At 48.8% G+C, this 25564-nt stretch overlaps 1 protein-coding gene across 4 annotated transcripts in view; it reads left to right on the top strand.

The window, feature by feature from the left end:
• MBTPS1 (membrane bound transcription factor peptidase, site 1) overlaps positions 1-25564 on the top strand; it is a 50297-nt gene that overhangs the window by 9042 nt on the left and 15691 nt on the right. For 2 of the 4 annotated variants that reach the window (XM_034639572.1, XM_011232164.3), the window contains exons 2-12: positions 3133-3623; positions 4268-4525; positions 7507-7710; positions 9522-9632; positions 10074-10183; positions 11441-11557; positions 11981-12048; positions 13035-13137; positions 14419-14570; positions 17437-17598; positions 22292-22436. In XM_034639572.1, coding sequence (XP_034495463.1) covers positions 3461-3623; positions 4268-4525; positions 7507-7710; positions 9522-9632; positions 10074-10183; positions 11441-11557; positions 11981-12048; positions 13035-13137; positions 14419-14570; positions 17437-17598; positions 22292-22436 — 1593 coding nt within the window. In that variant the 5' untranslated portion in view covers positions 3133-3460. Of the gene's footprint in view, positions 1-2957; positions 3624-4267; positions 4526-7506; positions 7711-9521; positions 9633-10073; positions 10184-11440; positions 11558-11980; positions 12049-13034; positions 13138-14418; positions 14571-17436; positions 17599-22291; positions 22437-25564 lie in introns of all 4 variants that reach the window. The other 2 variants (XM_019805821.2, XM_034639573.1) reach the window with 2 other exon arrangements.

Here is a 25564-nt window from a genome sequence, read left to right as displayed (position 1 = left end):
CCAGGCCTGCGCGGCGCTCCCATCCACTGATCATGTTCCCTTTTGTTCTTCTTTCTCCTTTCAACGTAGAGCTGGAGAGCACTGCATGGATACCACATGTGTTACCTGTGTATCACCGCCTACACACACACACCTCACACTCCGTGCTATGAGGTCAGAGGTTTGGGTCGGGTTTTGTTGGCTGCTGTGTTCCTGCCGCCTGCTTGGTGCTTGGCTCTGTGACTGGCACGGTGAAGGATGGGACCAGTGAGCAGAGCTGCTCCACAGCCCCACCCGGCTCTGTTTTATCTCTGCGCACCTCACTCCCATTGCTTCCTGCGTGGTCCGCTCAGAGGTTGCACCTGCTCGAGGTGCCTGCTTCCCACCACGTTTCCACCTCCAAATGGGCATCCTGTGGCCTCCCTGCTCATGTGGCTGACTTGCTGATCCTTTGCACTCCTGTGTTTTCTCATCTGTGATGGAGCTTTGTTCAGGCTGCTTCACTCCTCCTCCTATTTCCATGCCTCCGGCCCTGCCGGCTCAGGTTCTGCCAGAGCCCGGAGCCGGCTGCCCTCCAGGACCTCATCAACAGAAGCTTCCCGTTTCACCCAGCAGAACTTTCCGTGCGGCATCCTGGCCCTGCGTGTGTGTCTCTTCTTGGGTGTTTTCCTGCGCTTTGTTTAGCTCCTTGCATGTATTGTCGGCCTCTTTGCTGGATCATACCTTAGTCTTGGTAAGCACGTTATAAAATTGTATGATTTAACTGCCTAAGTTAAGGTGGAACATCTTAGGGATATCGTGGTGTCTTATTTTCCAAAACCTAAAAAGTTTCTTTTTGGGAGACAGTGGATTATCTTAGGCATTTTTTTTTTAAAAGATTTTATTTATTTGACAGAGATAGAGACAGCCAGCGAGAGAGGGAACACAAGCAGGGGGAGTGGGAGAGGAAGAAGCAGGCTCATAGCGGAGGAGCCTGATGTGGGGCTCGATCCCATAACGCCGGGATCACGCCCTGAGCTGAAGGCAGACGCTTAACTGCTGTGCCACCCAGGCGCCCCTGTCTTAGGCATTTTTAAAGTTAAAACCCCTCTAACCTTTTCTTCCCATTTCTCTGTCCTCTGAAGTCCGTCACCTGGCCCAGCTGTAGAATGTCCGCTATCTCTTCTGCACAGGCTGTGAGGTCACTGTCTGTACCTTTGTGCGGATTATTTTGGAATAGGTTTAAGTGAAGTTGATCTGACTCAGGTCTAAGATTGGCTTACTGGTCCCGCTCACTAGTCTTTGTTACATGTAGCCCGAATATATCATCAATTCTTTAGCTTGAGGCAGAAGAGGTGAAGAGATTTCTTTGGTTTATTTTTTTGAAAACTTGCCTTAATTGAGAGGACTGTGTAAATCTTTTTCACTGTAGATTCATTTAATAGAGGATGAGAACTCTTCTCACCAACGACGAGCTTCATCCTCTTTGACCACTCATGCCGTACTTAAGTGAGGCGTATGCCTCATGTGGTTGTGTTCTGTGACGCCCATTACTGCAGACACCAAGTATAAGCAGAGGACGTTGCGAATCATTCCCAGCGTTTTGCCATGAAATATGTTGGAGTGGCTTTTTTGGGGTCCCCTCTTGCTTTTCTTTGGTCTTTCCATTCCGATCCTTGGTTTTAATTTCTTTGTGCTTATGGTTGGCATTTTCATTGTTGCTCTTTGTGTTGATATGGAAATAACTTCTAGAATTTCGTTTCCATCTGATGAGCTCCATTCAGCCAGCCTTAGTCTCTAGTGCCAGAGAAGGAAGGCCTGCTTTTCAGGATCGTGTGTTATTACACCAGTGGAGCCCTAAATACTGTCCTTTCAAACTTTTTTAGATATTCTAACTTTATGAGTGTTTACCTGTGAATAGATGCACATATGAATAGTTCCAGAAACCACAAAGGCCTTGTTACTCTAAAGCACCAGAAGAAAGGGTTTTAATAATTCTGTACCTCTGTTTAAAGGGGGCCAACTCCTGGTCCTTAGTGTTTTCTTTTTAGAAACCAGTTAGTAGTGTAAGGCCTGTCCTGTTTCATTGATCAGTGTTCCCCTTGCTGGATTATTGATGTTTCTGGTGGGATCAGTGCAACGGATTTTTCTGGGAGTGCTACAGCTAGCATCGTTGTTTTGTTTTTTGTTTTTTACTGCCGCTCTGTTTTTCATTGAGAAGAATGATCATTTTTCTGCCGTTTCAGATACTTGAAAGCTGTCTGTGCCCATGTGTAATTTAACACTCAGATAACACTTTTCTCTGGCAGCAGAGTATCTCACAAACTGCTGTTTTGTATTACCTCCAGTAAAGAGGTAATCTGGTTTTATAACTTATTTAGCACGTTAGATTTCTTTACGGTGAGGCTTCATATAAGATAAATTTGGTGACCACGTAAACCCTTCTATGTTCTCTTCATAGAACTGGCAGAAAATATTCCAAAATCTGAAAGGTATAGTTAGAATAATTTTAAAGCATAGTTTCTCTAAAGGAAGGTGTTAAGGATATGACTTGCATGGAAATCAGTTTGTCTTTAGGTTATTTTATGGTAGAAAGTGAGGGTGTATATACCAAGCTTTAGCCTGAAGAGTTGGTCACGTTTTGGGGGAATTAAACTGCTGTCGCAGGGGCACCTGGGTGGTTCAGTTGGTTAAGTGTCCGATTGTAGGTCTCAGCTCAGGTCTTGATCTCAGGGTCATGAGTTCAAGCTCTGTTTTGGGCTTCACGCTGGGTGTGGAGCCTACTTAAAAAGTAAATAAATGCTGTTGGGGAAGAGCCCTGGAGATGAAGGGTTGCACATGATGAGAGTAGAGAATCTGGGGTAGAAGCAGAATAGGGGTGGATGTGCAGGGCCGTGAGCCGCCCTCCTCTGGCTGCTGGGGGCTCAGTGTGCCTGGCATGGTTTGTGATGCTCAGTTTGCTGTTTTTCTCATTTGTTTTAACCTTTCTTATTTTGAAGCTGCCTTAAAACCCTTCTTCCTGGAGAGAAGTGAGGAGTAACTAAAGGAGGAAACGAAAAGGTGTTTCGTGCCTGAGCTGCACGTGTGTCTCATCTTCTAACGGGGCGTCTTGGTGGCCCTCTGGCCTGTGGTGCACGTAGGACTGACTCCCGCCTGGCTCGCTTTGTTTTGTAGACCGCTTACAACTCCCAGAGTGACCGCTCGCCCCGCTGGACTGTGGTTCTGTGCTGCAGATGGAGCGTAGGACTCAGTTGTCTGGGCCAGAGTGAGAGGAGCCCGAGGCCCAAGATGGAGAAGAAACGAAGAAAGAAATGAAAGCCTCCTTCCAGGCCAAACCACAAAAGGCCATGAAATTTACCTTTTATTTACGTTGGACAAGACTGTAAAATGGCTGATCAATAATGTTTCAGCTTTTTGCCGGAACAAAAATTAACTTATAATCAAGGAAGAAAAAAGTGCGATTTGAATTTATGCGATTTTATGACCATTTTCACTTAAGACCATGAAGCTTGTCAACATCTGGCTGCTTCTGCTAGTGGTTTTGCTCTGTGGGAAGAGACATCTGGGGGACAGATTGGAGAAGAAGTCTTTCGAAAAGGCCCCGTGCCCTGGCTGTTCCCACCTGACCTTGAAGGTGGAATTCTCCTCAACAGTTGTGGAATACGGTAATGATATTATTTTAGCCCCCCTCCCCATTTTTTAAAAACTGAACTTTAAATACTAACTTTTGCCAAAAAAGACATTACCCTCTTTTCTACGATAAATTTCAAGTGAGGTGAGCGCTCAGTGCTTGGGTGTTCACTCTGCTAAAGTTTGCTTTCCCGGGATAGGGAGCTTCTGTGAAGCAAGGACATCGGCATTTGGAATTACTTCCCTAAAACCTGGTTCTATGGAACAGGCGCCATTGTCGCCGCTGGGGGGGGCATGGGGGGGAGTTGGGAGGTGCTTAAACCCCAGTAAAACAAAAGCTTGCCTTATGAATCCATTTTTCCTGTTTGAAAAAGTTACGTGCATTTCTTTGCCATATATTCAAACTTCTCCTAATCTTTGCTTTTTGAAAAATAGCTCAGATATCTGATTTTATGTGGTGTGTTCTGTGATTGGGGGACTCGTACGATCATTTTAACCCAGAGCTCGGGAAACGGCTGTGTAGGGCATGTAAACCAGTCTTTTGGTTTACTACTGCTTCTACTGTAGGTTTGGGGATCTGTAAGTTCTGTTTTACAAGGGAACTTTTAGAGTAGATACACCCTTATGTTCCCATACACGGACATAAATTCTTATTTTGATTTGTGGTCATTGATTTCAGAATACATCGTGGCTTTCAATGGATACTTTACAGCCAAAGCTAGGAATTCTTTTATTTCAAGTGCCCTGAAGAGCAGTGAAATAGACAATTGGAGAATCATTCCACGAAACAACCCATCCAGTGACTACCCTAGTGATTTTGAGGTGATTCAGATAAAAGAAAAACAGAAAGCGGGGCTGCTCACACTTGAAGATCATCCCAACATCAAACGGGTGACACCCCAGCGGAAAGTCTTCCGTTCGCTCAAGTACGCGGAGTGTGAGTACTGTGATCTCGGGCTCCACTGGTCAGTTTCTGCTTTGCTGGGGCTCGGAGAGAGAATGTGCACGTTGACACAGGCTGGCGGAGAACGGGTTCAGTGAGCACCCGAGTCCCTTCATCCAGTTTCTTCAGTATGAACGTTTTCTTGCCAGGAGCTTAAAAAACTAAAAACAGGCTTCATGCTATTTTGGTGGAAAAAAATCTGCAGGTTTGCAGTAGAGGACGATGGTGATCTTTGTCTCTGCTAGAAGTGGTTTTCACCCAGGCTCCTCTGAGAGCCGGGGGCCCCCAGTGCCCCTCACATTCCGAAGTGAAAGGCGGGGTCTTTGAGTCTCCTCTTTGGTTCCACTGTGCTTCTGTCAGTGTATGTTTTTATTTTTAAGGCATCTTGTAAAACATCCTTTCCGTGGGTTTTGTTTTGTTTTAAGATTTTTTTATTTTTTATTTATTTGACAGAGGAAGAGAGACAGCCAGCGAGAGAGGGACAAGCAGGGGGAGTGGGAGAGGAAGAAGCAGGCTCCCAGCGGAGGAGCCTGACATGGGGCTTGATCCCAGGACTCTGGGATCACGCCCTGAGCCGAAGGCAGATGCTTAACGACTGAGCCACTGAGGCGCCCCCGTTTTGTTTTTCTGAGAGCCTCCTGACCATGCACATCATGCCTTTGCTGGGCCTGGTTCAGTCCCAGGCCGTGCAGGTGTGAGGATGGAAGGGATTTGATGCTTCTCCTTTCAGCTTGGGGGCTTATTCTTTCTTTACAACTTGTGCTCGTCAGGGTAGAGTTTATCCTTAAATAATAAATTGCGTATTTATTACCTAACATTTTCTGAAGCATACTTATTACAAAAGGAAAGGGTTTGTTTTTTTTTTCCATTTGTGATAAACTAGGGTAATAAATTGCCATTCTGTTATCATTTTCGGCATTCTTTGGAAGGAGGGAGAAATAAAATTTTGCTTTTCTCCCTTTGTCAGTCGTGTAGTAGGCCTGAGAGCCTCTAAGGCTCCGACAGGGCACATGGGGAAGCTGAGCTAATTTGCATAGTGTGCCGAGCCAGCTCTCGAGGTGCCACAGAAGTCAGGTGTCTGACTTCCTCGGAGCTCTCTGTGCCAGTCCAGATGTTTTGTGATGCTTTTTCTCTTTAAAAAGCAATAACCTCAGAACAATCCAGGAAGATAAAAACAAACCAGACCTTGTACACTTAGCTAGATAAATGCATTGTGCTGTTTTATTTTACCTTTTTTATCATAAAGAGCCCCGGGACATTTTAAGAAACATGGAAATGCCTAATTTTAGCACAGCAATCCTGGAATCTCAGGGTTGGGTTCCTTTCTATACACTCTCCACCCTGGTTGTCAGACATGGTGCTTGACGCCCCCCAGGGACGTGGTACACTACTGACAGGCCTAGTCAGTCTTGTTGCCATCTGTTAGCTCGTGGCGAGCCGCTTTCCTGTAAGCGTCAACTTTTCCCATCCAAAAAAATGGAGATAATGCTACCTACCTCCTAGGGTTCTCACTAAGATGAAATAAAATAGTGCAAGTGTAAGAGCTTAATAGTTTTTAGGATGTAAAGAGACGTTAAATATTGCTTATTTCTCTGGCTGTGTTGTGAGAAGGCTCTGCTTTGTTTTGGCTGGAACCTGTCCCATCCTGGCTCCCATCCCTGGCTCTGTCCATGGGCTGGAAGACAGAGCCAACGTGTTTGCCACAGGCAGTGTTTAAAGATACTTTCAGGATATCCACGGTGTCCCCCTTGCTGGATTCTTCTCTCCACATCCTTCAGCTGTCCCTCCCATGACACGGCTTCAAGCCCTCTCACCATTTTAACTGCTTTCCTTCCAGTACTCTCCAGTTTTTCTGAATTGCTCTTGCAGAGCCGAGTTCATTACTTAGGTGTAGTCTGGTCTGCTTCAGGCCGGCGGAGCGGCGCCCTCGTGTGCTGTCAACGCCAGTCTTCTGTTAGCGCCTCCAGTACTGTCCCCCACTGTTGACTTAACAGAGTCAACATGGCGAGTTCAGTGCAGAATAATTTCAGTTGGCCTGTGCAAATAGTTACTTAACGGAATTGACATGACTGTATGTTTTCCCTGTACTTTTTCATGGGGAAACCTGGTAAGACTGAAACCATAGTCGTTTGCTTTAGAGACAGAATTTCAGTATTAGGAGTGTAGGTGTGTTCTTCTGCAGACTTATTTGAGATGCAGTTTTTGTTCATGATAGCGTGGTCCTGAAAGGTAAGGACCACTCTTGAGGGGTTTCTTTTGCTTTTTTCCTTCAGTTTTTAACAAAGTAAGGTAGTTACAGGTGGCGGAATTCATGGTTTTTGGTGCAGCGTGGCAGGTGTTGACGCATGCGCAGCCCGAGGTCCACCCGCAGGATCGAGGGAAGACGCAGTTCGTTGCCTCCAGAGAGCCCCCGACTCCTTTCTAGTCACTCTAGTCAGCATGTCGAGAGTGGTGAGCAGTGTGCAGCTGGAAAAAGGTCTGCCTGCCGTTTGCCCGGAGACAGGTGTGATGGACTAACCTGCCCTTTTCTGTCCCAGCAAGCCCGTGCTGTGAAGGTTCACCATCCCTCAGTGGCCATTTGCTTCGTTGTTGTGTTGTTTTCGTTGTCCTTGTTCTTAACCCTTTTGGTTCAGTGAGAACAAGTTGCTGGTGAAAAATCAGGCATTTCTCATTTCTTTCATTTTAGTCACGATTGACTTTATTTCTCTAAAAGTGGTTATTTTGCCGGTCCTTCTCTGCCTTCCGTGAGTTAGACAATGCCAAGTAGAGGGCTCTTGGGGAATAGTAGTGATAGCTAAGTGGTGAACTTGGGTGCAGCTGCATGGAGATGATCCTCCGGCAGAGGGAGAGAACCCCCCTTCCGGCACTCAGGGTTCAGGGGTAGTTGCCGCTCTTTTCAGAACGGGTGCTTTCCCTGACGGGGTCGGGTTGCTCCGGTGCCGCTCGGCTTCTCATTTCTCTCTTCTTGGCTCCAGCTGATCCTGGAGCGCCGTGTAACGACACCCGGTGGAGCCAGAAGTGGCAGTCGTCACGGCCCCTGCGAAGAGCCAGCCTCTCCCTGGGCTCTGGGTTCTGGCACGCTACAGGGCGACACTCGAGTAGACGGTTGCTGCGAGCCATCCCGCGCCAGGTCGCCCAGACCCTGCAGGCCGACGTGCTCTGGCAGATGGGCTACACAGGTGCGTGCCGTTTTCCCGGGAGCCGGTGGGGCCTGGTGTCTGGGTACCTTCCGACTTGGGGGCCTAGTGCTGCAGCGCGGGCCTCTGGCACCTGCCCTTCCGCTGTGTGGGGAGCTGGACACGTCTGGCGGACCCCCGCCTTTGACTTCCGCTATGCTGGGCTTCTGTTTCTGCCTTTTTCAGTTGTTTAATCCTAGGCACCTTTTGTGTCTTTCTGTGTTATTTCTGAGGTTGGGGGTAGATTGTGGAGCATTTCTCTACTGTTGTCACACAGGTGAACAAACAGCAGTTTCCCAGGGAGGGAGATCAAGTGCAAAGGTAGTTACTTTGAAGTGATAGACGTGACAGTTTATCCCTTGAGTGTGGAGCTCTGTGCAGAATGGCTAAGTTACAGGCTGTGCACGCGTTGGTCATTAGCTCAGAGCAGGAGACGGCAGTAATGACCATATCCTAGGAAATAAAACCACCAGTAAGGTATTTTTCCTGACTGATACATCGTGGCAGGACATCGCTGCTGTAACTACTGTGAAGGTTTGTACCCAACTCAAACAGAAGCCAGTTTCTCTAGCCCCCGCCCCCCACCCCTGTCCATCTCAGCTGGTCTCGGGGTCCTTACCCGCATCTCCCAGCCTTGGAGACTGTTACCTTTCCCTTGATTTCCCCGGCCCGCGCCCTGCAGAAGGTCCGAGACACTTAACTCCTCATGCCTGCTGGACTGACCTTTCATTAAAATGATTGTCACCTCATGGTTTTATCTTTTCAGGGTGAGAACTCTTCACAAAGTAAATTCTCTAAACAGAAAAGCATTTTCTGTCCCCCCAAACCAAGTGGTTTTCGAGACTGTGTGCATTATTTAAATGTAAGCAATATGTTTTGATAGTTAGTGTGATTGATTATTTAACATAGTATTGACACGTAAACACAGCTCTCACACTAGAAAGACCCCACCTTTGTGACATTTGTTAGCTGTGAAATAATAGAGTGTCTTAGATTTTTCTACATGTTTTCTACAATTTCTCGATCTGGCAATGTCAGTCTTTTTTTTTTAAAGATTTTATTTACTTATTCGACAGAGATAGAGACAGCCAGCGAGAGAGGGAACACAAGCAGGGGGAGTGGGAGAGGAAGAAGCAGGCTCATAGCAGAGGAGCCTGATGTGGGGCTCGATCCCATAACGCCGGGATCACGCCCTGAGCCGAAGGCAGACGCTTAACCGCTGTGCCACCCAGGCGCCCCTGGCAATGTCAGTCTTAACACGGGTGCACAGAGCTTTTGGCCGGATCTGCGGTAGGCTCCTTACTATAGCCAGGTGTACAGCGTAGTGGTTTTCCTTACCATGACACCATCCCCGCGTGCAGCCTCTGTGTGCAGGGTTAGTAATCAGCGGCGTCTGAGGGAAGACACGGGAATAGTCTCTCCTCTCCCGAGGATGTGTTCTTTATTGGTGCCCTTCATTTCAGAGCGCCTCTCTAAGGAGATGAGGGGAGGGAGACCTGAGGGAAGTCACCAGAAGGGAGGAAATCACTCTCGTATGGAGAACTGAGCACTGGTGACCGTTGAGGAGTGTCCCAAGAGATTTCCCCTATAGCCTCAGGTCTTATTTAAGCAGCACATGATGGCATCTCTCCCAGTCTCCCCTTTTCCTTTTTCTGGCTCAGCCGGGGCCCCTGGGGGCTCCTAACCTAATGTGTGCATGTGGGGCAGGCTCTGGGCCTCTGTGACAGGTCCCAAGGAGGAATGTGTTTTATAGACAAAATTCACAATGTGATTTCTCCAAACATGATTGTGCTTGCATGTTTTTTTGGAATAAGGTGCTAACGTAAGGGTTGCTGTTTTTGACACTGGGCTGAGTGAGAAGCATCCCCACTTCAAAAATGTGAAGGAAAGAACCAACTGGACCAATGAGCGGACGTTGGATGACGGTGGGTGGCGGTGCTGTGGTGCGACCCGGTCTCTGTCCCTCGCTCCTGTCCCCAGTTGTATGGGTTAAGAGTACAGTTTTCTGTATGTTGATGATGACACAGTCATGTATGTACAGCCATTACCGAGACAAACCCACGTTGTTCATGTGCCTTCAGGCAGAAGCTTGTCTAACTGTCTAGGGGTATCAGGAAGTAGCGTTTGAGGAGTGAGGGCTGCCTGGTGGAGGAGCACTGACCTCCTGGTTTGAGAGGGGGTGGGGTGCAAGGCCCAGAATCAGGGCAGCCACGGCTTGGGCTCTGGATGGGAGACTGTGCAGGGGCAGTGCGGCTTCTTCATCCGGGGCTCAGAGAACGAGGCTGTTTGCATGGTGGTTTGAAATGTTGCCATCTTGGCACATATTATCAGCTGTGTTTTCTGACTTTTCTCCTTGTGGTCCGCAGGGCTGGGCCATGGCACCTTTGTGGCAGGTGTGATAGCCAGCATGCGGGAGTGCCAAGGATTTGCTCCAGATGCGGAACTTCATATTTTCAGGGTCTTTACCAATAACCAGGTAGGTGTTTTGAGGACCCTTGAAGCTTAAGGAGTTGACATGGGAACATAAAAAGTAAAACTTTGGAGAACACATTCGTTTAAAAGCAGCACGCCTGCTCGATGCTGAGCTGCTTCTGGTGTCCCACGTGAGTCACGCTGTCCGTCCACGGCCCCTCTTTGTGGCATCACCCCTTCATCAGCCTCACTTGGACCCTGAAGACCCCACTCCAAGGGCAGTGCACAGCAGTGGCTCCCATGAGTCTCCTTCCCTCTTGTGCTCCGGGCCTGCCCTGGGCTCCTGTGCCCCCACGTCACGGGCACTTTTGTTGTGCTTTCACGGGAGAGAAGAATCGTTGGTGTGTTCGCTGCCCCTGCTGGGCTGTGACCGGCTCGAGGGCTGCGTCTGTAGGGTGTGGTGTCACACTGGGCAGTGTGGGTTCCCGGTCTTGTTCCCTCGCTTTTCATAACTAGTTATAGAAAAGGGGAGGTTCTTATTTATTTTTTTAATTTAATTTTTGTATAGATGGTGCAGTTCAGAAAAATCTAAAGACAACACAGGGAAAATTCCACCAATGCTGTGCCTGTCCAGCTGGGGCTTACCTTACTTCCTCATGTCTCCCATGTGATAGTTTCTTAATTTCTTGTACCCCCTCCTCCTACACTTGCCTGTACAAGCAAATATAAACATGTCTTATTTGTAAAAGCCTTAAAAAACCATAATTCTTGGATATTGCCCTGATCCTGTTTCTGCTGTAAGTTTAATTGTATATTTTATAAAAACATTTGAGTGGTGTTACACAAGGTGATTCAACTGTCAGGAAACTGGGGGGAATTGAACATCAGAGAAGTAATTCTGTGAGATAACTGTTACTGATGCTGTTTACCTTTCAGTCTGGGAATGAAGAATATTAGATAAATACATTAAACTCCGTAGAAATGCTCAACTGAGAGGGAAGTGTCTTGTGAAAAATCCTTTCAAGGAGGGGCAGTGAGAGGTGTGGGGCCCACCGTGGAAGGTACACTTGAGGGTGAGGCACTGTACGTCCGGCCTGGAGAGAGTGGCCGCCCCCAGAGTGCGGCTGTCCCTTGAGTCCAGCTGCGGGGACCTAGAATTTCCGGGTGTCTCCTTTACGTTTCGGAGCGTTGTTTTTTCTGAATTTTAAGTGAATATGTCATGTTGCTTAGGAGGCTGTACTTCACCCTTAGAAACAAGCTCTGTTGTAGCCCTTCAGGACTGTCACCGAAACCCCTAAAGTCGTGTTTGGCGATTACCTAGGTATCCTACACCTCCTGGTTCCTGGACGCCTTCAATTACGCCATCCTGAAGAAGATGGATGTGCTGAACCTCAGCATCGGCGGGCCCGACTTCATGGACCATCCCTTTGTCGACAAGGTCGGTCGTGTCCCCGCACAGAGAGTGGTGGTGCGCCTGGTGACAGCTTCTGCTCTGAGCGCTTCGTCTCGGGTGCGCTGGTGGTCTGTCACACACGAGGCGACTGCCTTGTGAGGACGACTTGCACTGGGAGCAGCACGTCCTGCTGTGTCGGTTCCTTGTCCAAACAGCCCGTTTGCAAACCTGCCCAGAGAGCGGGCTCTGCTCTGTGCGTCATAAGGCCCCACGTCCTGGGTTTTGTCGGAGCTAATGAACGTGCTGCTTGGCAAACATGCATGCGTGTGAGGGTCTAGTGTTACATTTTCAAGGTCACCCTTCCTTCTTCAGGAGTCTTTTTAGAAGCTGTAGTTATTTTTGGACAGTTGTATGTTGATTGTTTGAAGGTCGCTTACTTTCATAAGTAAACGTGTGCTAATCCTCTAGGTGTGGGAATTAACGGCTAACAACGTAATCATGGTTTCTGCTATTGGCAACGATGGGCCTCTTTATGGGTAAGTATTTCCTGTAGGGATGACTTCGAGGAGTTACTTCCCCCCGAAATAACTGCAGATCTGTTGTCTGTCTGTCTTTGTGTCTGTCTCAAACTGTGTATCACGGGAATGTTCCGCACACAGCGAGCCAGACTGTGAAATGAGCCAGTGCCCTCCACCTACCACCTCACTGGTCAGCTCGGGCCCACCTTTTTTCTGCTTAATTTTTTATTTTTAGTTTGCTGTAAATAGCAGTTTGGAGGCCTACAGTTTTTATTCTGCTTCCCCCCCCCCCCGAAATCAGTCAGGAAAGTAAACCTGCTTGGTTAGAAATGACGGCACAGTATTTATCGGGACCCGCTCTGTGCGAGGCCCGGGCGTGAGGAGGTAAATGGGATGAGGTGCCTGACGTCTGAGGAAGGACGAGGCGCAGACACAGCAGAGCTGCCGGAAAGGGAAAGCGCGGGCCGCGTAACGGACCCGGCCGGCCTCTGCGGGTTGACAAGTGGGGTCAGGTGGAGGGAAGCAGAGAGAACGCTGGCACCGAGATGCTCCTGTGTGCTGGGTCGTCACGGGGAACAAAAGCAGCATGAGATGCTCAACACCAGTCACTGTGTTGCAGGCCCTGAGCTCTTGTCCAGTTAGAGGTCCCGATCTTCTCTCACCGACGGCTCTGATTTTTATTCAGTAGGTGACTCGTGTAAGTCGTCTGTTGTGCTGAAACGCTTTGCAGCAGGATGTGTGTCATCCTCCCTCGTGGGGTCCCCGGGACGTGTGCGGTTCAGTGCTAGGACAGGGTGTGAGGTAACCACAGAGGAGAAAGAAAGCACAGAGTTACCTCACTGCTCTGCAGCCCATCAGGGAGAGATGCGCGATTATGACCTGAGATCTGACCTGAGCTGAAATCAAGAGTCGGACGCTTAATCGACGGAGCCACCCAGGCGTCCCCCTGAATTACTCATTTAAAATGACTTTTCTTCCCGTGTGTTTTTTGTGCCTCAATCCAGCACTCTGAATAACCCTGCTGACCAAATGGACGTGATCGGAGTGGGTGGCATTGACTTCGAGGACAACATCGCCCGCTTCTCCTCGAGGGGAATGACTACCTGGGTAGGCTTCTCTTCACTAGCGGGATGCGCCGTACGGAACGCTGTGTGTACGAGCCTTGGGTGTGTTTGTAGGTGTGCATAGGGAGAAGCAGCTGGGGAGGTAGGCGGAGCTGTGGGTGCTCACCCAGCCACAAGAATGAGCGATCTGGCCCCTTGCATGTCTGTCATTTCGTGGTAGCGCATGGGGCAAGGGCTGGTTCTGAGCGGTGCTTCCAGCTTCCCGCTTCGTAACTGACTTCTGAGTAACTCACTTTTTAGGTCGGTGGATTCATGCCCACTTATCCTAACTGGTAGGAAGGTGAGCAGTCCTTCCTCAGTGCTAGGTGAGAGGATTTTTCTTGCCTTCGGAAGCCGGAGAAGCCGGTGAGAACAGCTTACCGTCAGCTCTGCTGCCCTGGAAAAAATTCTATTTAGCTGTACGAAATTGAAATAATTTCAGCAAATGAATCAGTTCCGCTCCTTGGGGTTTGATTGTGCCGCTGAGTCGTCCTCCGTCACCCCCAGAGCAGAGTTGCATGTGCAGGAAGCTTCTCCTGGGGGCATCGCTCAGCTACGCCCACTGGCCCCTCCTGGTGCTCGCACTCACGAGTCCTGTCTTTGGCCTTCACCAAGGCCTTATTTCCTAGCGGCGTTGTGAGACACATTCCTGCCTGGTCTGGAAGACACTACGCAGTGCCCCATGTGAACCTGGGTCTGGTGTCTAGTTAGGGTTCAGTGCCAGGAAAGGTTTGTTCACTTCAGATTGGTGTACTTCTTTCTTACACAATGTAAGATTTTGTCGTAATTCTCGTTTTGCCTCAATTTCTGGGACATTGAAGAGAGTACTCAGTTAAAGTCTTGTTATTCTTGCAGTTACGTGTATCATTCTAAGTGCTTTCTTTGCCCTCTGCTACAGACTGAAGTCTCCAGTCGTGTCGTGTTATCCTTTCCCTGTAAAGAAACATCTTTAATTTTTAATTCTAATTTTCTGATATTTTTAACGTATTTCTAATTTTTAGGTTACTTAGAGCAATTTCTACTTTCTAGTCTTGCGGAATTTAAAAGACTCACTTTCTGTTGCTTTGTGGCATTACTATTAATACTGGTTATTATAAAGCACACCCAAAATAATTTCATTTTCTCCTTTGCCATTTAAGCTTATATTCTGTTGCAGTGAATTTCAGATAAAACCAGTGTGTGGCTAAGGTCACACCAGCTGGAAATATCCCATATTCACCCGAACTGCGTGTAGCCGCATGCCTGCGGTGTGCTGTGGTGCAAACCGAGCTACTCTCCTCTGTAGGAACTGCCAGGAGGCTATGGCCGTGTGAAGCCCGATATCGTCACCTATGGCGCTGGAGTGAGGGGCTCTGGTGTGAAAGGGGGCTGCCGGGCCCTGTCGGGGACCAGCGTGGCATCTCCGGTGGTCGCCGGTGCCGTCACCTTGCTGGTAAGGTGAGTGCCACTGAGCAGAGAGGATGTGGTGCCCGCAGACCAGGAGCTGAGTCTTGTTTGTCCCCAGCCAGGTTGGAGAGTTGGGGAGCACGTGATGAACCTTGCTCCCTCTCTGTCTCTCTCTTCATCTCCACCCTGTTCTGTGTAGGGGATTCGTGTGCGAGGGGACGGTTGCGTGAACACACAGTAACTCTGGAAAGCACCGTGTGAAGGCATAGTACCTGCTACTGCTCTGTGTCTGCTTTTGTTCCACTTTGTTTTTATTAAATACTTTTTTTTTTTTAAAGATTTATTTATTTGAGAGAGAGTGGAGGGGAGAGGCAGAGGGAGGGGAAGTGAGAGAATCCTAGGCAGGTTCTGTTCTTGGCCCAGAGCCTGACTCGGGGCCTGATCTCAGGACCCTGAGATCATGACTTGAGCTGAAGTCAAGAGGCGGATGTTTAACCGACTGAGCCACCCAGGAGCCCCTTAAAAGACTTATTTTTAAGAGTTGTTTAAGCGGCTGCCTTCAGCTTGGATCATGATCTCAGGGTTATGCATCGAGCCCCATGTCGTGAGCCCCATGTTGTCGGGCTCCCTGCTCCGCGGGGAGTCCGCTTCTCCCTCTGACCCTTCCCTATACTCCTGCATACGTGTGTGCTCTGTCTCTCTCTCAAATAAATAAATAAAATCTTAAAAAAAAAAGTGGTTTTAGGCTCACAGCAATCTTGAGGAAGGGACGGGATTCCCTGTGGACCCTGTGCTTCCATTTTTATTTTATTTTTTAAACATTCCTATTTTGTGCTTTATTTAGTTGTACTTGTTAAGTCCGAACAAGTGTGTTTATCAGGCAGGGCACAAAAAGTCAGATGTTTTCCTTCCGTTTCTTCATTTCCTTAGGGAGTGACCTTTCCATGTGCTCTGTTAACAGAGGAGCTGCCGTCAGGCAGTGGGACTGACAGTTTCTCCGTGTAATCTATCTGTTCTCTCCGTCTCATTGACTCCCTCTTACAGTTGCAATGGAGCTTAGCGATTGGCCCTTCATTTTGCAGATAGTGAAGCTGAAAGAAAGTTCTCAAAACCAGTTGGCCAGAAGTGACGGTTGCGTGCTGTGACTTAGTCACGTGGGCCGTGTGCTTCGTCCTCAAGGTTACAGAGAGAGGTCTTGGGAGTTAGCGCTCCTTTTGTATTTTCCCCCAAATCACTCTCTTTCTGCTTAGATGAGGCATTAGTTGAGCTTTGTGTCAGCGTTAATGTAAAACTGCATAGTTGAAAGTTAATATATACTATATTAATGTTAGAATTAAGTTAAAATAGGGAAATGATAGCAAATGTTTTTATATTGAAAATTCATTTTTAAAGCAAGTAAGTTTATGTTGGCTTGAGCTTCTAATGCCGGGGTATTTTGTTTTTTAATTAGTAATCTTTGATAGAATAGATATCTATCTCTGTCCTCCTTTTCCTATCCTTCCCTTAGAGTTCAGAGCCTGATTCTTGAAACTGTTGACACTGGGCAGGGTGGGCTCTGGAGAAGAACCTTGTCTTTTTTTTGTTGTTGTTTTCGTCACCCCATGTTCCGTGCAGAGAGGAGGAGGGGAGGGAAGGCAGACTGGAGTTACCTGGTTGCACCCAGGCTTTCATACTCGGTGGAGGAGCTCATTCCACTAGGGCTACTGCTGGCCAGCTTGTTGCTTGTGGAACAGAGACCCTGGCTCCTTCCCCACCGACCATGACTGCGGGCAGGGCTGGGTCTTGGCTGCGCTCCTGAGCCCAGCACACCTCTCCCCATCAGGTGAGCAGGGAGGTGAGGAGGCTTTCATTTCCATTACAGCTGCTTTCGGTGTCAGGGAAGCCTTTCACTTTCCTTATCTCCCTGCAGCTAAGAAAAGTGCCACTGTGGGAGCTGAGAAAAACGTGTCCAGGGTGCGTCAGCTCGCCTCCAGCCTGGCAGCACTCCTGAGGAAGCTGGACCTGGCCTTTGGTCTGGCCTGTCCACGCAGGGGTGGGGGCTTGTGGCTGCCGCCGAGCTTTTGGCGGCTCTTTGATTCTGACTCTCGCTTCACCTCCTCTGACTCTCCTGACCCCGGATTTCCCACCTAGACCTATTAGAAATCGCACCCACACTTCCAAGACCAGCCGCCGTCATAGATGTTCGGGAACTGTGGAGAGTCCATTTTTCTTTTTTGCTTTCTGGATTTTGTCCTGTGCGTCGAGGAGTTAACATTTACTTGTATTTGTGATAACGTAGACGTACAGAAACGTGCGTGTTAGTGCTGATGTTCTTAAGCATGCATAATGCCCACGTGGCACGGAGTTCCTGGCCGGTAGAGCTGTGTGTTCACTTGTCCGGGTGTGTTCTGATGGGGCAGCACTCCGGCTGGCGTCAGTGTGCACGGTTCTGCCAGGCCTTCCCCACCTGTGAGGTTGTGGCTGTACTCAGGCGCTGGGGCTCCTGCCCGACCCACGTGCCGGTCCTTGCCAGGCCCGGTCTGGTCTCCGTTCCTTCTGCTGCCAGGTGCCGTCGTAGCTTGTCTGCTTCCTTCTGCCAGCAGGCTTCCCTTCCCCTCTGCAGCCGGGCACTCTGACCTGTTCCCGCCTCCTGCAGCCTCTGTGGTCTGTTTAGTCATGTCATTGGGAAAATACGTGTTTCTGATAAACTTAGTATAAAAAGACAGAAGCTCCCTGAGCCACGTGGCTGAGAAGTCGTCCCGAGACAGGTGCAGAAATGACATGTTCATTCTCAGCTGCACGGGCTTCACCAGAGGAGCTCCCGGTAGATGGGATGCAAGATCGGAGGTCACAGGTTTGCATGTTCACAGGTTAGGGGTGGTCTGATTTTCCTCCTCCTGCTGAGAGATGGTGAGCAAATCCGTGACTTTCTCTCCAGCACAGTGCAGAAGCGTGAACTGGTGAACCCGGCCAGCATGAAGCAGGCGCTCATTGCGTCCGCCCGCAGGCTTCCTGGTGTGAATATGTTTGAGCAAGGCCACGGCAAGCTGGATCTCCTCAGGGCCTATCAGATCCTCAACAGCTACAAGCCGCAGGCGAGGTTGGTATGCTTCCTTTAAATCGGCCTCCCTTTCTCCCTGGCCTCTGAGGGAGTTCCTTCCTCTGCACAGACTACTGGCCTCGGGACGGGACAGGAACTGGGCGCTGACTGATGACACCGCGCTGGACCCTCGGGGAAGGCTTCAGGCAGCTGCTTCTGTGTGGGCGCTGCCTGATGGCACTTGAACTCATGATTTGTTATTTGTAACACAGATAGCTTAAGATACTGATTTGGTTTCTTTATACTTTTTCTTTTAAAGGGAGGTTTTTTATTTTTTTATTTTTAAAGTGGGTTTTTTTTGTTTTGCTTTTTTGTTTTTGTTTTTGAGAGAGAGAGAGTGCAAGCAAGCCAGAGCGCAAGCTGGGGGAGGAACAGAGGGGGAGGGAGAGGGACAAGCAGGCTCTGTGCTGAGATTGGAGCTGAATGCGAGGTCCAGTCCTAGGACCCTGAGATGACCGGAGCTGAAATCAAGAGTTGGTCGCTTAACTGACCGAACCACCCAGGCACCCCTCTTTTTACTTTTAAAACTTTTGTTTTTAAAGATTTACTTATTTGGGGGCGAGAGAGCACACAGGCGCGCAGGCAGGGAAGAGCGGGAGTGGGGGGAACAGAGGGAGAGAGAAATCCTCAAGCACATTCTGTGCTAAGCACGGAGCCAGACATAGGGCTCGATTCCAGGACCCCGAGATCATAACCTGAGCCAAAATCAAGAGTCAGTTGCTTAACCAACCGAGCCACCCGGCACCCCAAAACTTTCTTTTTAAATAATCTTAGGTTTGCAGAAATTTGCAAAAATAGCGTAGCTGTTGTTACATACCCTTTACTCAGCTTTCTCTGATGCCAGCACCTTCGCTGACAATACTCGAACTCTTGAAACCAGCGAAGGAGCGCTGACACTGGGCTGTGATGAATCTCCAGGCTTTGCTCATAGGTGCCCAGGCCCTGATGCGCTGTGTCTGTCCGGCCTGTGCTGGTCGCCCCACCTTCCTGGTCCCTCCAGGCTTTTGTGGCTCATCTGTTTTTTGCCATCACTTGTGACCCTGACTCTTTTGGGAGTGCCGGTTAATTACTTAGTAGGTAGTGAGGAGACTGCGTCTCGATGTGAGTTTATCTGATGCTTTCTCGTGATTAGCTTGAGGTTATGTATTTTTAGTTAGAGTTATTTTTGGTTTTTTAGTTTGAAACTTTTATTTATAATTATTAGATTTACACTGAAGTTTAACAAATAGTACAAGAGGACTATGTCTTAGATAACGTGGTGCAAGTCTCAAAGCCTGGAAATTAACACTGCTTCATTACCATGGCCTAATCTGCAGACTGTACTCAGAGTTCACCCACTGTGCATCCCATCCTTTTCCGGGTCCAGGATGTGGCCACCATCCCGCAGTCCATGGAGTGGGCCTGTCTGCCTGGTCTCCTCCTGTGGGGACACTTGCTTGGTTCCTATTCCCCTCATGGCTGGAGGTGTCCATTGGCCTTGTGATTGAGGTGGTGCATCACTCTCTGCCCTCCGGGAGGCAGACACCAAGGTGGAGGGCATGGCCAGGAGATCAGCTGCGGGAAGGGGACCTGGGAAGGAGGATGGGAAGGAGACAGGAAGAGTCTGAGGGCCGCCGCAGCACAGGTCCCAGAGTGTGTCCACTGATGGGGAGCTGCTGACCCAAAGTGGCCTGTTTGAGGAGCCTGTGTCTCTGGGGATGGGCCTGCCCTAGGCCCCCCTGTGCTCAGCTTTGGCCGGGAGCAGCAGCGGGGCGCCTGCCCTGGCACAGACAGGGCAGAGGGTCTGTGAGCTGTGCTCTTGCGGCAGATCTGGGCAGCAGGGCTCCTGGTTCCGAAGGTGGCGCCTGCCAGGTCCCTCCCCTGTCCCTTGTGATTGCTAAGTGCCTCTTGTGGGAGCACTTGAAGATGATCGTGTTTCTTTCCTTTTTTCTTTATTTTTAAAAAAAATTGTATTTATTTGAGGTAGTGTGTACACACAAGCCACAGGGGGGAGCAGAGGGAGCAGGAGGAGCAGACTCCCCGCTGAGCAGGGGGCCTGACGTGGGGCTCCATCCCAGGACCCTAGGATCATGACCTGAGCTGAAGGCAGGTGCTTCATCGACTGAGCCCCCCAGGCACCCAGAGATCATCCTGGGTTCCGGCCGTCGCTGGTTCTTGCCTGTAACGATACTACTGTGGAGACTGCCCTGTGCTGATTTTCTATTTCTCTCATTCCTTCTACGTTTATTAGTTGGAGTTCTCATCTAAGGAAGAACTGTCCTGTTTCTCTCCTGTGTTTACTTACCCACGTGTTTATATCAGTGTGGGCACAGGGATATTTATTTTACTCTGTGGATTGTAGCCCACTGATATCATTGTTGATTTTGTTGCTCAGCTTGTCCCAGATTTGGCCTTTGGAGGCTCCTTCTAGTCGGCTGCTGTGGCTTTGCAGCCCCAGCCCTGGTGGTCATTCTTTCCCCGTGTGGCCCTGGCCCTTCCGTGGGAGGAGGTGTTTGGAACCAAGACCCGGCAGCGGTGTACCCTCAGCCACTATGCCCGTGGCTTTGTGGGCCCTTTCAGCAGACAGCTGGGCAGTGTCTGCGTGTTGATGCCGTCCGTGCCTTTGTCCCTGTCCATCACTGCAGAGAGGAGCACGTCAGTCCATCCCTCCCCTGGTTCCAGCCAAGCCACGGTTCTCCACCCGGTATTCCCTTACATGGGATGCCCTCCTCCAGCACGCCAGGCACGGAATGGTTACCTGTTTGCTCAGTCTGCCCGGGCTACACCAGGCAGTTGCAGCTTCGCTGACCCCTCCCTCGTGAAAAACAGATGTCCTGACTGGAGTGCGGGGTCTGTGCCTAGTTCTTATCTTTGACTTCGCAGCACGTGGCCCTCCTCAGTGGTGCTCGTGTTTAATACAGTTGAATTGCTTAGTTTGTATTTCTTTGTGGATCTCCCCCCCCACACACCACACACACATCGTGGTTGATTTCAGCAGGTTATGTATTAGGTACTGAGGCGTTACCCTGGCTCTGCAGTCTGAGGTGCACAGGGGAGCCCCTCCCCCCCATCCGCTCTGTCCCTGCTCCCACTCTCCCATCTCTCCACCCTGTCCCCAGCCACCCCCTATGGATAACAGTCTCGTTAGTTTGGGGTTTATTCTTCGTTTTGGCTTGAATGAGCAGAGAGACGCGTATGTTCCCACATCCCTTTTCTTACATTAAGAACAGCATCACCGCAAACGTTTTTTTGCCTTTTGCTTTTTTTACTGAAGAGTATCTTGGAAATGACTCTGTGTCAGTTCATGGAGATTTCTTCTTTCTGCAGTGGCGTAGTGTGGATTGCGTGGTCTAGTCAACTACTTATGTGTGGGCGTGTGAATTACTTGCAGTGTGTTGTCATGACAGACTGTTGCGGTGAGTGCCGCTGTGCCGGTGTGATGGAGTTGCACGGAGGTGTGTCTTCAGGGAAGGTTCCTAGAGATGGGATTGCTGGGTCAAAGCTTTGTGAGGTCCCGCCCTGCCGCCCCCACCCCTGCAGAAGGGTTGTGCCTGGTGGTGGGCCTCAGCCCCCTGTGCGGGGTGCCTGCTTCCCAGAGCCCCTGCCTCAGGATGCCCTCCACACCTGACCTGGGGCCAGTCTGATGGGGGACAGAGGGGCTCTGACCGTTGCTTTCGTTTGTGTTTGTCTAGTTCTGAGTGAGGTGGGCACTTCGTCTATGGTGAAGGGCTGGTTTTTTTTTAAGAAAGAGCACAAGCAGGGGGAGTGACAGGCAGAAGCAGGCAGAGGGAGAAATGGGCTCCCTGCTGAGCAAGGTACCTGATGTGGGGCTCGATCCCAGGACTGTGGGATCATGACCTAAGCCAAAGGCAGACGCTTAACCGACTGAGCCACCCAGGCGCCCCTGAAGGGCCGTTTTTATCGGTTTCTTGGGAAGTGTCTGCTTGTTTCTTTTTTCTGTTTTTCTTTGCAGTTTTTGTTCCTCAGTTTTTAAGAATTCTTTACAGAAGAGGGTCACTGACCCTTTGTTAGCGATACACACTGCAGATGTTTCTCTATGTGTGTCAGTTGGAGTTTGACTTGGGGTGAAGTGTTGGTTGCTGTTCGGTGTGTTTTCCAGTAGCCGCTTTTGTTAGGTTCTTATTGGCATTGCTGGCCCTGGGTTTTGAGTCACAGAAAGCTTTTCTCTGCACGAAAGTACAAGGAATTCTACCCACTTTTTTTTTTTCTAATATGTGTTTGCTTTCTTTGTATGCTTGACTTTATCTGCTCCATTGGGACTTTTCTTGTGTACAGTGTGAAGCAGGGATCTGACTGTATCTTTGCCACGTGGCCACCTGTCTGTGAGCTAGCTCCCTTTATAAAACGTCGCTTTTTGCCCCAATGATTTGAGGTGCCGTCATTCGAGACTCTGGGCCCAAGGTGATCCCTGGGGCTGGTTATGTGCCAGCCAGGGCCTGCAGAATTCTAGAATCATGGAAGGGAAGAGGTGTTCCCCGCTCATCATGCTATGTGTGAGCAGTCTGGACAGGCTGGCCCAGTGGCCTCTCAGCGCAGAGAACGTTGCAACGCAGGTCCCCGGGTGCCAGCCCAGGGTGGCCTTGTGAGCAGCCCTGCCCGGCTCGGGTCTCCGTGCAGACGCGCTCCTGCAGCTGTAGGGCCTCATTGTCCTTCTCTGACGTGCTCTGCTCTGACACTGTGTTCTTTGTTTCAGTCTGAGCCCCAGCTACATAGATCTGACCGAGTGTCCCTACATGTGGCCGTACTGCTCCCAGCCCATCTACTATGGAGGGATGCCGACAATCGTCAACGTCACGATCCTCAACGGCATGGGCGTCACAGGAAGGATTGTAGACAAGGTGACGCCGCTCTCTGGCTTGTGGTGAACTTAGACATGGCCCGGCCTTTGTGCCTTGTCTCTCTTTCCTGCTGTTTAAGCAGGAGAGGTTTTCTCCTCCTGTCCTGGGTGCCAGAGTACTGGAAGCAGTGATTTGTTTTCTCCTGAGTCCTTTACCGATAAGCCCAGAATAAATGGAACCAGTTTGCTACTTTTTGACTTTGGCATCTCAGATTTGGCTCATGAATGGACTAATTATATTTGATTCTTCATAATATAATTTTTCCCCTGTAATTAAATGCCCAACTATAATTATCGTATTCTTGAGTGAGCACGAATGGGCCCTACAGTTGAAAAGGTGTGTTCCTATTTTTAGTTTTGTTTTTATAATTTTTATTTTACTTACTGAATAAGCATTATCATGATAGTAAAGGACAGGAAGAGAGTAGAAAAATCACTTCCCACCCCAGCACACTAATGTAACCACTGTTCTTAGAGTATTCTTTTCCAGCCTTTATCTCAAGTATGTATTTTTGTTCTGTGTGCAGTAGGCCCAACTTTAATCTTGTCTTTCTCAGTTCTCATTATGTTGTTAAATGTAACTCTCTGCACAGTTCCAGTGTACTTGCTACAGCTTTTTAATATCACATACAATTGTTAAATCATAATTTACCTGCTATTTTTTTTTAAACAAAAACATTTTTATTTTAACCTTCAAGGAACAGACTGTTCTTCTTTTCAAGATAATCGCGAGGAGCTTACAAAAATGAGCATTTACAGTGCAGCTTTATATAATCCAAACGTTAAAAAGTTAAAAGATTTCTGCTTTGTTGTCCTTATAAAACAAAACAAATCCATTCATACTCAGGCCCGTGTCCTCAGCATTGTTAGAGTATTTCCATTGAGCAAACCGTGATCTAATTGAGTAATCCTTCCTTCTGGTGTGATTTGAAACAAAGTTGTCAAATCTCAGCAACTTGCCAACGGTTTCCTTGTTGCTCTTCCTCACAGTATGAATTCTTGGTGTTACATCTGTTCGCGTGCAGAGGCAGTAGCCGTGACCGTGTGACCGCGTAGTGTGGCGCTAACCGCCAGGCCCACGCGGGAAGCGGCCCGTGCTTGGACAGCTGGGGGTCTCCAGCTGTAAACGTTTCACTGAGTATCTTGGCATATGCGGTTTCCTTTTCTTCTGGAATATTTTTTTAATATAAACTCCCTGGATTGGAATTCCAAGTCAGAGAGCAGGGACATTATTGTGGCCCTTGGTCCATGCTGCAGAACTTTTTCCGAGAGTTACAACCGGGCACACTGCTGCCAGCTACATGGAGGGGCGCTGGCTCCATTGCCTGCACAGGCTCGGACAGCCTTTTTTTTTTTTTAATTCCATGAGGTTGCTAAAAATTGAAATAAAATTCACGTACCATAATAAAGCAGTCTTTTAAATCAAGTGAATTCAGGAGTTCCTAGTATATTCACAAGCAGTGATTGCAACCATCACTCTTCTGTAATTCTGGAACATTCTCATCACCCCAAAGGAAACCCCTGTTAGCTGTTTCTCCTCATTCTCCCTCCGGCCAGGCCCAGGCAGCTCCTGAGGGCCTTTCTATCTCTGTATTTGCTTGTTGTGGACAGCCCATACCCACGGGGTCATGCCTGGTGTGGCCCGTCATGACTGGCCTTTCACGCAGCGTGTCTTTACGGTTCATTCCTTTTTCCAGCTGAGTGATATTCCATTGTGTGGTTGGGCCACATTCGTGTATTCATCAGTTGGTGGACATTTGGTTTGTTTGTAGGTGGTTCATCTTTTAACTGCACATTTAGAGGGGATGAAATACGTCTTGCTTCTGAGCACTTCCCCGGTTACCTGGGAGGTGGCGCTCTCCAGGTTCGTCCCCGATTGTATTGCCTCTTGTATGAGTTAGCTTTTCATTCCCGTGGCCCATTCTGCTGCGGTTCAGGGTTTCTCTGTCCACCTGAACGTCTTTTTGTCCTAGAGAAATAACCATTGTTGTATTTTACGCCACAGTTTCTCCCAGATTAGCGTCTTTCTCTTTAACACTAGAGGTCGTGTTATTTACTTAGTTATATTTGGTTTTGTACAGGTGCCACACTTCCCTGTGGTTGAATTTTCATCTTTTATAATTTCTCTTGTTTCAAAAATTAGAAACTTTTCTCTCCAGAGTAGGATAAAATCTCGATTTTATTTCCTATTAATGTTCCTTTTATGCTTGTAAGATGGTTAATTTTCTCATCAGTGTTGAATTCGTTTGATGCATGTCATAAGAGATGGATAAAAATTGGGGCGCCTGGGTGGCACAGCAGTTGAGCGTCTGCCTTCGGCTCGGGGCGTGATCCCTGCGTTATGGGATCGAGTCCCACATCAGGCTCCTCTGCTGTGAGCCTGCTTCTTCCTCTCCCACTCCCCCTGCTTGTTCCCTCTCTCGCTGGCTGTCTCTATCTCTGTCGAATAGATAAATAAAATCTTTAAAAAAAAAAAAAAAAAGAGATGGATAAAAATTAACTTTTTTCTGTTGTTAACCAGTGGTCCCTGGAGCATTTATCACAGATCCCTTTCCTTCCTCACTGTTCGTGGTGCTGTATCCTACAAATATTTGTCGTCTTTTTCAGATTTTTTTCTTAATATGCTGACTCACTTGGGGAGAATATTGCTCTCTGGCTTGTGAGGGAAATGAGTGATTTAGATTGGTTTGAAATGGTGGTTCATTTGTAGGAGCGAGCCTGTGTTTCTTCCAGATGCCTTCTCGCATGCGCCCCTCTGCTCAGACCCAAGACCCCTCTTCCTGCGGGCGTCCTGCAGAGACCTGCCTGCCCAGCTGCTGGCTGTGTGGTCCATGCCATTTTAGTATCTTATTCCTTTCCGTTTCTGTGATTCCTAAAGCATACAAATAATTGGAATTTGTTCTCAAATTGGAGAGTTTTCATTTATTTACATTCTCTGTCAGATAAAAGTTTTTTGCCAAACCACGTGTCCTTTCATTTAAACCTTGGCGCAAAAAACTCTCTTTAAAATTGGAGGCTGTTTGAAATGGTGGGTTCTAGACTGCTCTAGACAGTGTTCCAGACTGACCTAGTCTGCCGCGGTTATAGGTAGCTTAGGATCTACATATGAATTTCAGTGGAGCAGGGGTC

This window comes from Ailuropoda melanoleuca, chromosome 12 (assembly GCF_002007445.2).
Source record: "Ailuropoda melanoleuca isolate Jingjing chromosome 12, ASM200744v2, whole genome shotgun sequence".
Classification (NCBI taxonomy): domain Eukaryota; kingdom Metazoa; phylum Chordata; class Mammalia; order Carnivora; family Ursidae; genus Ailuropoda; species Ailuropoda melanoleuca.
This window is presented reverse-complemented; position numbering and strand designations above follow the sequence as displayed.